The sequence below is a fragment of the Cottoperca gobio genome, chromosome 18 (genome assembly GCF_900634415.1).
Source record: "Cottoperca gobio chromosome 18, fCotGob3.1, whole genome shotgun sequence".
Taxonomy (NCBI): Eukaryota; Metazoa; Chordata; class Actinopteri; order Perciformes; family Bovichtidae; genus Cottoperca; species Cottoperca gobio.
In genome coordinates, this window is record NC_041372.1 from 4929571 (window position 1) to 4941934 (window position 12364).

At 43.8% G+C, this 12364-nt stretch overlaps 1 protein-coding gene across 3 annotated transcripts; it reads right to left on the minus strand.

The window, feature by feature from the left end:
- Window positions 1-366: 366 nt before the first annotated feature.
- Window positions 367-12253, minus strand: wrap53 (WD repeat containing, antisense to TP53). 3 transcript variants are annotated; one of them, XM_029455173.1, is made up of 11 exons: window positions 12037-12253; window positions 11114-11565; window positions 10785-10980; window positions 9407-9502; window positions 8777-8885; window positions 7790-7878; window positions 5208-5431; window positions 3920-4224; window positions 3157-3260; window positions 2826-2969; window positions 367-1983 (listed from the first exon to the last, which is right to left on the minus strand). In XM_029455173.1, the coding sequence occupies exons 2-11, from the start codon at window positions 11391-11393 to the stop codon at window positions 1758-1760; spliced, it is 1773 nt and encodes a 590-aa protein (XP_029311033.1). In that variant the 5' UTR covers window positions 11394-11565; window positions 12037-12253; the 3' UTR covers window positions 367-1757. The 3 variants fall into 3 exon arrangements, with proteins under 3 accessions (XP_029311033.1, XP_029311036.1, XP_029311034.1); XM_029455176.1 differs by having other exon boundaries at window positions 4013-4224; window positions 12037-12252; XM_029455174.1 differs by lacking the exon at window positions 12037-12253 and adding an exon at window positions 11874-11985.
- Between the last annotated feature and the right edge of the window lie 111 nt (window positions 12254-12364).

The following is a 12364-nucleotide window of genomic DNA, read 5'->3' on the forward strand; positions in this document are numbered from 1 at the left end:
TGCCCCCAATTTTCCTTCCCGTCGTCTTTCTACCTACTTTCCTCTCCCAAGGCGGAGGCGGTCGCTAAGCAACCTGCACAACACAACAGTGCAGCACTCCAATTTGGCTGTCTGCTCGATGTGCCCCTGTGGTTCCAGACAATCAAATACATGAGTGTGTGTGCATTCATACAGAATGTGTATGCGTAAAGTGAAAGCTATGAATAGTTTCCATCTCATAAGATAAAGCCAATAGTCCCTTTAGCTTTGAAGAGCTGCCTCTTGACTGGAGAATAACACCATCTTGCATTAATCAGGGATTTAATACAGGGCATCCAACTCTGAACTGCCTTAAAAAGAAAGGAGAAAAATGAATAAATCCATGAATATGTGAAGAGATATGCTTTAATTCACTGCAGCTTGAATAAAACCACCAGAAAGCCACCTGTTGCACATCAAGGCCTACATGGTTCCTGCAAATCTGTGTAATATTGTGTAACGGTAGCTACACAATAGTAGCTACTATTGATTGGCAACAAATCTGAGTTCCAAGAAGTGAAAGCTGGATCAGCAGAGGCTTCAACATGGAGATTCCTCAGTGTCTAAAGATACAAGGCTTTGGTTGGAGCATGCTGTGCTTCCTCTGATCTGCCTGCAAAGAAACCCTAAAAGCAAAGCACACCCCACTCATGGCAACATAAGCATTGATCAAATGACTGCACTACATTATTAATGCAATTATACAAACACAGTGTTTTGTGCTGCCACATCACCACTCGCACAGGTACAAATGTAATCAGTCAAGTCTGTAGAAACAATTATAGACATCACTCCAGGTGCAACCACGACTAAAAAGACTTTCACAGATTGTTATGAGGTTACAGTAATCAAGCTAGCTGCTTAGAGAGTATACATTCACAAAATCAGAATGATCATCATGGCTTTACAAAAATATACATTTGTGGGCATGCACAGAGCGACACAACACTTGGTGCCTCCAAATAGTTAAAAAAAAAAAAAAAAAAAAAAGGTAAAAATGGGAGATTCCATCAGTTTACAAAAGCAAAGCTCAAGAACAAATGGCACTTACTGTAACTATAGCAGTTAGGAATCTCCGGGGCAGCATTACAGCCACACACGTAAACAAACACTCACACAGATACATCTCAGATCGGAGGTGCGATCAGTAGACAGACACTGAGGCAGCTTCACGCCAGTCAAGGCCTTCACTTTAACCAAATTCATCCAATTGAGGAAGCACATATGCCATGAAAGAAAAGTTTCTTAAAAAGGCTCATTATGTTTCACCTTGTCTCGTTGAACAGAAACAAATGTTCTCCTACTAATTAAATAACACAATTTAGAAATTATTTCCTGCTCCAATCCACATCTCGTGTTAACCCGAGTAAGGCTTTTTAGAAACCTCCGTTAACCAGTTTTGGCATAAAGTTCCAATTCTTATTTACCAAATGGGCAACAATGAAGACAAAGTGTTCTGTACTGACCGGATGTGCAATATTTAATAATCCTTTCATATAAACTCTGCAAGTGAGAGTGCTGTGCCAGTCAGTGTCAGTCCATTTCAGATACGTTAGACTGTCAATGTTCTAATGTTTAAGGTAACCAGATGTTTAAAAGATGTTTCCACCTCAGGACTTTATGTCGCTGATGGCAAAAAGACCGACTCATAACTAGCTTGAGCAATACTGATCATTCCCATAATAAATATCACAAGGCAGGTGTAACTCAATGTGTGCCAGATGGCTCAACTAAGAGCTTCAGGCCTCCACCACCTCTGTACTCTGCTCTTGGTCTCCCTCGGCGGCAGGGCCGAGCGGTCCAGCCCACCACAGACTCAGGGCGTTGTCTTGTCGGGTCTCCTGAGGCGACATCACACCTTCACCTCCCTCGCCCTCAGAGGCCGAGTCACCCTCACTCTCGCCGGGCGACGGGAACTGGCGCTGCCCGCTGGATGTTGCCAACAGCGGCATGAAGGGATGAATACTGTAGAAGAGAAGGATGGAGGAAGAGGAAGAATGGGAGGAAATGATGCTGATTTAAACTGAAATTGCAGGTATTTTGCACCGCAGAGCTGCGCAGACTATATTCACGACTATAGCACATTCACAGCCAGGATACACAATTTCTAGTTCATCAGCCACATAATCTCGTCAACACACAATACCGAGTTTTCATAAATGCACACAAAAGCTGTAATTATTGCTCTCTGTTCTCGCAAAGCAGTCACACCATTGTGTAATATTAGAACTCGGAAATTGGAATCCATTTCTTCTCTTATCTAAAATATGTTTGGCTGATTTGTTTGCACTTCCTATGCTTTTGTTATCAATGATAGGGGGAGAAAAAGGGGGAGAAAAGCGGTACATCACAGCAGAACAATAAGGCAGGAAAACAGCAACACAGACACTGAACATGATTGAGAGACGGACCTCTCTCCTATTCACAGTTGTTGTTCTGCTATCTGTTTGTACTCAGGTCCAATAGGATCTTTGCCTATGAGGATTCTTAGCGTTTGCACCATTTTTAATAATAGTTAGTTGAGGAATAATAGACTTCCTGTGTGGTTATTAAGAAGCTTTCCTATCTACCTTTTATTTTTTTAACAATCTTGATGATGACACACTTGTGTATGTGAGAAGCTTTCTCAAAATAATGACTAACTTTCATAAGTCATTATTTTTTTCTATCACAAGGCTAAGTTGTAATCTTATTTCTTTCAATGGGCCTCCATCATTTCATTACTGAACCTGAAAGAGTAATTACACAGTGAAGTTTTGAGTCATCAGCCTATGGGATGGGTAAGATGGTTTTTTTTGTAGTCACACCTGATGCCGTTGGTGCAGTCCCAATGGGCCTTGAACCTGAGCTGAGGTTGCAGTAGCGCCTCGTTAGCATCGGGAGAAGCCGTCAGGGTGTCCCAAACAGACACCACTCCCTCTGTGTCACCGCTCAGCAGGTACCTGCCAGACCTGTACGGAAACAAACAGAAAGACACCCGTACACAATCATCATCATAACAACAATAACAAGTACCAACGAGTCACAGGTGAACGATCAGCATTCAAGTCAACAAAGCGGTCAGCCTAAGTTAAGAGACAGGTGGCAGTTTGCTCGTGTCATGTGTGAGTACAGTTGTAGTTAGTGAAGTTAACGTACATGTCCAGATCAAAGTAGATGCGCTGGTTAGTGGCCACGTTTCTCTTCAGTGAAAACAGAACCTTGTCCGGCTCTCTTAGGTCCCAGCACAAGATTTCTGGATCCTATACACACACACACACACACACACACACACACACACACACACACACACACACACAACACACACACACACACGCAAACGTATCATTAAACCTTTACAAATACCAGCCCGACAAACTGAAGCTAAATACTTAATATTGGTTTCACATAGACCTGCAGTGTGCAGTAAACATGTACTCTTGACCCCGTTGTTAAATGGTAGATTCATTAACTGGCTGAGTGACTTGCATGTAACAGAGTAACTTTGTAGACTCTGGAATGCTTAACGTGTGTATATTTAATCCAAACAGGATGGCATACGGTAACAGGAGTGAATGGAGGGCATTGAAGCACACTGAGGTTGACTGTTATGAAGCCTCTACATTGCAATTTGTCAATAGAGCATCTGTCTGAAGTCCAAACTAGACTCCACACACCGTCTAGAACTGGAGGGAACATAAACTAATAGGTGCAAATTCAAACTCCTGTGATGGAAAAACCTCTGCAGCACCATTGTGAGACAAAGTGAATAATTTAGACTTTCCCTTTTGGTAAAATGATTAAAAGGCGGACTCATGCCATCAAGGCAGAACATTAGCATATAAAGCTCTTGTCTATAAAAGCTTTAACAATGCTTTTGTAACTCTATTTTTCAATGCAACAGAGGAAAGCCATTTGTTACCTGATCATTCAAATGAAGCAGCATGATTACCCCCAGGTCTCTTGTCTGCATGCTGCTGTATGCAAGTATGTGTGTGTGTGTGTATGTGTTGACCTTGCGTCCTCCGGTGTACAGGTAGTTGCCGTCAGGGGAGAAGAGCAGATGGGTGAGGCCTCCATGGTGGCGGGTCGGCAGCAGAGCCAGTAGGGTGCCGTCTTGGCAGGAGTAGAGGCCAGCGCAGCGGGAGTAAGAGCCACAGGCGTAAACAGACTGGCAGGGGCTGAAGCCAAAGCAGGAGATGATGCCACTTTGGCCCTGCTTCTTCACTGCAGCAAAGACAACAGAGTGGCATTTGGCAGGGCTATAAAAAGGCTTCACAAGACGCAACTCACAATCACTTCTACTCAAAAGTTGACTTTTTGGCAGCTCACATCTTCCCAATTACATTTCTAAAAAAAGGAGGAAAATGTTACACACACACACACACACACACACACACACACACACACACACACACACACACACACACACACACACACACACACACACACACACACACACACACACACACACACACACACACACACACACACACGCTTCCACAAGCGCGAGTTCCGCCCGGCGTCTTTTAGCCGTACGCCGTTAGCAACATGTGCCGAGGTTACAGCAGATTTTAGAATACTTCAGCCAGTTAACTACAAGGCAGACAAGCCACTGGTTCACTTTACTTCAGTGCATTACAGAAGCCTCCCACGGAAGAAACTTGTTTGAAGTGTTTGACAGAGATTAGGAATTCATCACAGTAAACATTTAGTTCCCTTTATTTTGTTTTGTCAGCAGCAACATAATAAAAACCGTCCTTGTTGATTTGTTCAAGGAGACTTCAGTGTATTCGATGTGACAGCCACCTGTCAACCTAAAACTTTTGGAATATAAGAAACAACCGAGTTCCCATTGTCCCTTTCACAATGTCCCTGCTTACTAATTGTTTGTCTTGTGGGTTTGATTTTCTAAGAACGTAGCTTGTGAATACAATTCTCTCAGCGAGTTACTTGTCACTCTCAGAGTTTGTGCCCTTGAACAACAACAGGGAGTTTTCAAAACAAAAAGGTATACACATTTTACTCAACTCATAATTCATTATTATTGATATTATTAGAAGCATTTAAATGAATACACAACAATGTGAAGCCACAGAATAGATACAAACCACAATTAACCATTTAAGACCCGTGTACTGTAAAGTATACACAATTTGTAGTTCATCAGCTAAACCACCTGTATGATGCTTAAGCAGTTGATGACTGACCTACGGTGGGCCGCTCCTCGCAGTCTCTTCCAGGACGCTCCGTGTAGAAGACCCTGACAGTTTTGTCAAAGCCGCAGTAGAGCTGCGTTCCATCGGGCGAGAAGCAGAGGGAGTGGGCTGCCGTCAGCTCATCCAGGTGATTGTAGGGTCGGAAACTGGCTCGCACCTCCCCGTAAAATGCATCCCACACGTGGACTGGGTTGTCACGGCTACTGCTGGCTAGACTGCAGAAGAGGAGTGAGAGGACGAGAGGAACGACCGAGTGTGGAAGTGTGAATGATGCGAGAACATATTTAGTGAGCCGCGAATGAACATAGTGTCGCAATCAGTATTTGTCTATTAAACTATATAGTGGAATAAAATAGAGTTGTACCTGCATCGCAGAACACCAACCAGATTCAAATTAAATAGGCTGCCGAGATGCTTTTGGAACATCCATTATGCATGACCACAAAATGTCTCGTTTGATAAATGTTCTTGCTTCTAACCTCTGCGGCATCACATCCACCTGACTGTATCAGTGCACCAAAGCAAACACAGCATTGTGCTGTGCCTCGTTGTGGAGACAAGACCACAGCACATTCTTATCGATTCAAAAATCGGGGCCAAAGACTGAGCCATGCCTTTTTAACTCTAATTACTGGACCCTGAACAAATGCCGAAACATCACTGCGGCTCAATTAGACAAAAGGAAATTAGCCCCTACCTCTGCTGCCGTGTTCTGTTATGGACCCTCTGAGCTGCAGCTTTATTCCAGAGCTGGGAAATGCCCAATTATAATGCTAGACTGCTGCTAGCTTGGAGCAATGCCTAGAACTCCGCGCAACTTAACCGAGCCATAACAGGGGCCCTTATTCCCTCTCTACAGGAGGGGCATCAACAACACACGGCTTTTGGCAGTAAGAAGTTCAAGGAGCGCAGAGGGAGGAATGAGAAACAAAATGGGAGATGGGAAAAGAGGGAGGAGGAGGAGGAGGAGGAGAAAGACAGAAAAGGCCATCGGAAAAACAAGTTTGCCGCAAATGCGTTCATTAATCACAGCCACACTCTTTCATCTACTTTGAGCTCGTCTGACCACCTGTGCCCTGCAGGAGCTCCCCTGTCATATGTGGCATTGATCTGAAGAAGATGAAGAATATCTGCTGTCGCCTCCTGCTGGCATCCTCATCTTCATGACAGACAGGTCTTTGCACAGCTTTGGCAGATACACGCAGGCCTCTCAAGAGGTTCATTGTCCGAAAGAGTAGTTTGTTGATCATTGTGCTGTTTACACAACTCTCATCTTTGGACATACAGCTCCTGATCCCCCCCCCCCCCCCCTCCCTCTTACACAGTGAAGGCTGTCTGGTATTCGAGGGGAGCAGTGCCAATACTGGGCCTTGATCAGGGATCTATCGGAGGGTGGAGTCGGCAACTGAAGGATGATGTGAGCGCGGGGAGGAAGGGGAGGGGGGGTTTACACAGTGAAAACTGTTGGCAACTTGACCTCAGCTCGTTAGCACAGCAGTGTTTCCCTCTTATCTCTTTATCTACTTTCTTTTGTGAAGAAAACATTTTTGTAGAAAAAAAGGTTTACAAGATTTCTTACAAACGATCACTGTGGGCTTTGCACGGGAATTAACCTTTTGTGCTTGTAATGCGTCAATAGAAGCCTGCCGGTCTAACGAGGCCCATACCAGGATCCAGTCCCGGGTGTGCAGTGTCGGCGGTAGGGCGGAGCTCTCCTGCCGCTCCCTGGCTGCATCCTGCCACCGCTAGGAAATGTATAGTGAATGCAGTCTTTCTCTTGCATGGATAAAAATACAATGCTAAAATGGGTTGCCAAATATACCTGGGCGACCCGCCCGAGGAGAGTCTATGTGTTGAAAACACAGCGCGGCCGTACCTCTCTCGCCACAGAGTTGACAAATAATCTCCACGCCGGTGGCCGGGTGGTACTGATGTTTACTCTGTTTAACAGTGCAAGCAAAAACACACAGTGATGCAACTATCATCACAAGCCTGCGAGAGTGCGCGCTGGCACACAAAGCAAAAACAAAAAAAAAAGAGCGAATAAGATGAAAAGACAAGCCCCAAGTCAGAGAATCATGAGGCCCTTTAGGTGTTGTCAGGACCCGGGAGAGCCGTTAGTGGGCTGAATCATGCTGAAAAGTACCGTGGGCCTCAAACAGCCGAGCGGATTGCGGCAGACAAGACGAAGACCAACTCTTCACTCATAATGAGAGACATCAGAAAGCTTTAACAGCCATCTCCACGCTGACAGCAGGCTCCCAAAACGAGTGCAAACACCGGGGGGATCAAAGAATCAGTCGCAGCCATACAACTAAATCCTCTGTATAGACTATTAGACAGAATATTTTGCTCACACACAGTATCACAGTCTAACCAGCCAAGATTTTAAATTAACAACACCAATCACCGGCTGACACCAGCCTCGATAAACAACAAAGTGCCTTTTCTGTGTATACCTCCGTCACCATCTGGCAGGCTGACCTTCAAAGGGAACTTTAAATATGTCATCTATCCAGCTGTTAAGAGCTGAGGCTCCGGGCATGGTCTGGCAAAGATCAAGTTCAACTCACAAGCATGTGTCCGCCTCCAGAGAGTTCATCTTGGGGTACCAGCAGTAGTCGTAGATGGTGTCTCCCTCTGCCATCCTCAGCACTGGACTCTAGAAAGAAAGGGAAGGAGGTAGTCAGGAACGTAAAGACTGAAACACACAGTAAACACATTGGAATGACTCTTGGATTCTATCCGTGCTGCTGCTGGTACTGAACAGGTGGCTACAAGACAATGTCACAGACTTTTTTCTTTGTATTACAATTCAATATCTAAAGCCAGTGTCACCATGTGAGAAATAGAGCTCAATTTTCTAGCCTTTTCACAAGCGGCGAGAGCTTTCTGTAATGGAGGATAATGGATTATATTTCAATTACTTTTGTTCAGTGATCCCAATCTACCAGCCTGTAATACAATTAAGAGATTGGCTCGCTACTTGATATTTCCCAAAACCTGAAAGGACAGAATGTCTATTTTATACTCACTGTTAAATCTTTAGTAATGTCTTTTCTCCGGCTGCCGCCTTACATTGATTGGCATGCTTTCTCTTAGTTGATTGTAACAACATACACACAGAAACAACAACGCACGGATGGCCTTTGTATAAAAAGGTCAGACAACAGATGACCTTTTCTTGACGGGAAATATCTCATAATGTTTAAGGTTCTTGTGGAATCTTTCCTAAACAATATGAAGACATAAAAAAAAAACATCTACAGTGGTGCAGAACAGAAGCTATTTGTCAGCTGTTTGTCAGCAAAGAAACTAATTAATGCGACTTAATCATGGATTGATTGATTGGGAACAGATATAAGAGTTTGAATCCTCAAACGTGCAAGCGCCACGCAGGTTTTGAGTGAGATTGTCTTGTGTCATTTCCACTCGCTTGCTTTCATAACACTATTGTAAAGTATTCTGTACGTTGTGAACATTTCCTTAGTCAACTACTTCTTCCATCTTCAACACACACAAGTGGGGAACCCCTGATGGTAAACTATGCGTGTGCTCACCATCTCAGAAAGCAAGTCCCAGTTGTAGCTGTAAATCTCTGGAGGGACGTTGTACACACGGAGCACGTTGTCTGCACTGTTGGTCAGGATACAGGAACCATCAGGGGCCCTAGTGTGGAAAGGGAGGGCGGATGAGAAGACGATGATGGTGCATCAACAGCGGTGAACTGAGAACATGTACACAGGTTGGGTTTATGCTATTGTATGCATCTGTAGTACATAGGCAGTTTGGACTAAAAGCTGCCATTCATAGCATTTTTAAGCATAAATGTCATAATTGCACTCGACTAGATAATCTGTGAGATTAAGATTGTTTGTTACTAGTAGCCTCACTTAAACCAAATGTACCGTCTGCACAAGTGTTCCTACTATGGACTGAGAATGACAAACAGGGACAAAGTCATTTCCTAGCTTCATTTGCACAGAAAGAATAAAGTGTTCTCAGTAAACCCAGACATGAATATTTGTCCTTGATATCTGCCCCCGGGCACAAAATTTACAAATGCTTTTTTTATGGTAATCATACAAAGGATGATTCACAAAAGTCAATGTAAAGGTTTTATACTTAGCATCTTCAAAACCTCATCAACATTGTGTATTATGTGTCATGTTAATTGTATAAGAGATTACCATTTGCAGCCTTTGAGGTAATTCTCTGGAGGGTTGGAGTACTCAGTCCAGGAACCAGTCAGCATCTGGGGGTTCTGGGTAAAATCTAGGCCAAGGCTGGAAGCGAGAGAGTGAGAGAGAGAGCGAGAGAGAGCGAGAGAGAGAAGGGCAAGTCTTTGGTTAATGAGTTTAAAAGGCAGTAATGGGAAATTCACACAACAGACTGCAAGACTAAATTTACCATATTACCAAGGGCATAAAGTTACCACAATGAATGCAACCACAACCTTGACTTGTGAATTGTAGTTCTGCTAAGAATTGGTTTAATCGAGTTTAATACAATCTGATGAATTTCTTAGCTTGGGACAAAACTGTTGCTGTATGTAAACCACGGCGTCAACTTGCATGAAGCCCAACAGGAAGATTTAGACACAGTGGATTAATAATTACATTTCACAACTCTACAGGTTAATCCCATCATTATTATCAATATTTAATCAGTTAATGATGTGGTGCATTTTGCAGCCCCGCTTCAAAATGTGTGCCGTCATAAAATGTGCAGTGGAAGCAGAGCAACACCGAACCCTCACAGGCATTAGACATGTTCAAATAGCTGCGACTGTGCAAGCATCATTATATTTGGATTATGAAGTTGGATGAAGTCACTCGCTCACTTCCTCACAATTTCCTGCTTGGCTGAGGAAAGTGAAAACGGGGCCTATTTGCTTTAGATTGACTGTGTACCTTCATTTCTTCTGTTTTACTTGTTTGAAGGCCCACATCAGCAATATTCTTCTCATTGCAAGTATGGTTGACTGAATCAATGCGAGTAAAACTAATGATTTTACTTTCTAAAACTTTTCAATTTCTCACAAGTGGATACATCTTACTTTACTATATTTTTTATACGTTAGATTGCTAATACTATAATAACATAAGGAATTATGAAGTTTCATAGGTGTCTGCATGTACTGAAAAGAAGCAGTAGTGCTCCTGGTCAATAGAAGCTACACCAGGCAGTAAGAAAAAAACTCCAGCTAAAGATAACAGGAAGGATCTTTTAGGATGATTTGTTAGTACCCTAAATTAAGTTTATACACAAAACATGTGGGGAAAAAACCCACATGTTTGAGGTTGTGATCACTAAGATCAAGAAACACTGGCACGAGTACTGCATTTTGCGCTTTATTATTATTTAGTGAACAGAACCTCTTGTTCTGCAATACACTCAATACCGTCTCTCTCTATTTCTAAAACATGTGTTTAACACATCTTCGTAATCTGACATAACAGATCCACCCCCCCCCCCCCCACAATCCTGCTTGAAATAGCGCACCTACCCCTAGTCATGTGGAAACAGAGGTTAAAAATAAACCTGACTTCTTCCACCTGCACTTACCGCTGTCCTTCACTGGGGCTGTCTGCAGATCCGTTACCGTTTTGCCCCTCATCTGGTTTTGCCTCTCCTTCTTCTATGGGTGCATCATCCCCTCCATCTCCATTTTGATGGCATTCTTCTTCTTCACCTCCCTCACTGACGGGCACCTCTTCCACTACTCGACCTTCCTCGTCACATTGCAGTGGTTCTCCTGTTACTACCATCAAAGAGTACATTTGTGCAGGTTAACCATAATCTCTGACTGACACCCCAAATCTTAAATTGAATGAATCATTTGTTCCCTTTCCTATGTTTCCTATGTTTCATTTGATACATGAAGATGCAAATACTTTGTGCTGGTGGGGCTGGTTCTTCCTGCGGCAAGCCAGCCTGTGCTGATATTTCTTCATGCATCTCGACAGGCTTTGCAACCTGCTCTAGTCCCTGTTCCTCCTCGCTCACTCTGGGCCGCTTGGCAGAAGGAACCCCTTCGTCTGAGGTCTTCCCTACCTCGAAGCTATCACCATCAGGCAAAGGTGGTGGCTGATGAGGGGGCTCATTATCTGCTTCTGTGTCCTGCCCTGCGCCTGTCACACCTCCGCTTTCACCACTTCCGCCTGAATCAGACATCTCTGTTTATTTTTAATCTCCTGTCAAGTCCTGTACCTGGCGTCTAAGTGCCTTTTGACTGTCGGTTGGCTGTCAGACGTGGGTGAGATGAGTGCTACTAGGATAGTGCTTCTTCCTGCAGTGTCGGTGTTTGAGTCTGCTGGGGGTCGAGGACATCACAGCACCCACTAGGCTGGAAAACAGTGAGGAGGGCAGAGATGAATGCAAGGGGACAGGAAAGGCGAGGCCAGTTTTACAAGATGGAAAACACATCGTCAAAACAATGCAAACATATTTCTGCTCTCCCGTCACCCCAAACACATCTGTCAATTAAGACAAGTGAAAGCAACGTTTCTTGTTTAGAGGAATACATAACTGACTCCAAACCGCTCGTGCAAACACCTGTGGCTGGTCATAACTGCAAACCACTCCAAACTAGCATTAAGGTTAATTTGGCTAAATTCACGGTTTGGAGGCACGAATTACATCACTAAATCTTACACGTTTTACTTCCCGCACGTTCTTCTGTCCTTATATAACTTAAATGATGCTGACAAATAAGGAAGAATGTTTTTTTATCCCTTTTACCGTCAGTCCACAACGACAACCGCCTCACGTTAGCTAGTTAGCATGTAGCTTATGTTAGCAGTCTGATGCTACAAACCTGTGTTGTGGCTTGCCTGGCCTTTAGTTCTTCTCGCAATTTGGCTATGAACACTTTTCCCCTCGATGGAGTCAACGTTCACCTAAAGACGGAGAGTACGAATGATGCACAACAATATTCGAAGTCCTTCTACCGCGGGACTTTGTGTTTCTATTCACCAGTTCATTGCGAGAAGTTGTAAACACTGGGCGGCCATGTGTTTCAAATTATCGCGAGAGTTGTGCTGATGACGCCATCGCGCTAATTGACGTCTCATTCTAATACATATAAGCACAGTAGTGTTTATATCTCTCTCTCTCACATTCACACACACACTGAGTCAGTCACT

What these genes read in the sequence shown, in the direction of transcription:
- wrap53 (XM_029455173.1), bottom strand. Translation starts at nt 11,393, where the DNA reads ATGTCTGATTCAGGCGGAAGTGGTGAAAGCGGAGGTGTGACAGGCGCA. An exon ending in ACCAGCCCCACCAGCACAAA is followed by an intron (nt 10,981 to 11,113) that starts GTATTTGCATCT and finishes CTTTGATGGTAG; the next exon opens with TAACAGGAGAACCACTGCAA. An exon ending in CGAGGAGCGGCCCACCGTAG is followed by an intron (nt 4,225 to 5,207) that starts GTCAGTCATCAA and finishes TCTTTGCTGCAG; the next exon opens with TGAAGAAGCAGGGCCAAAGT.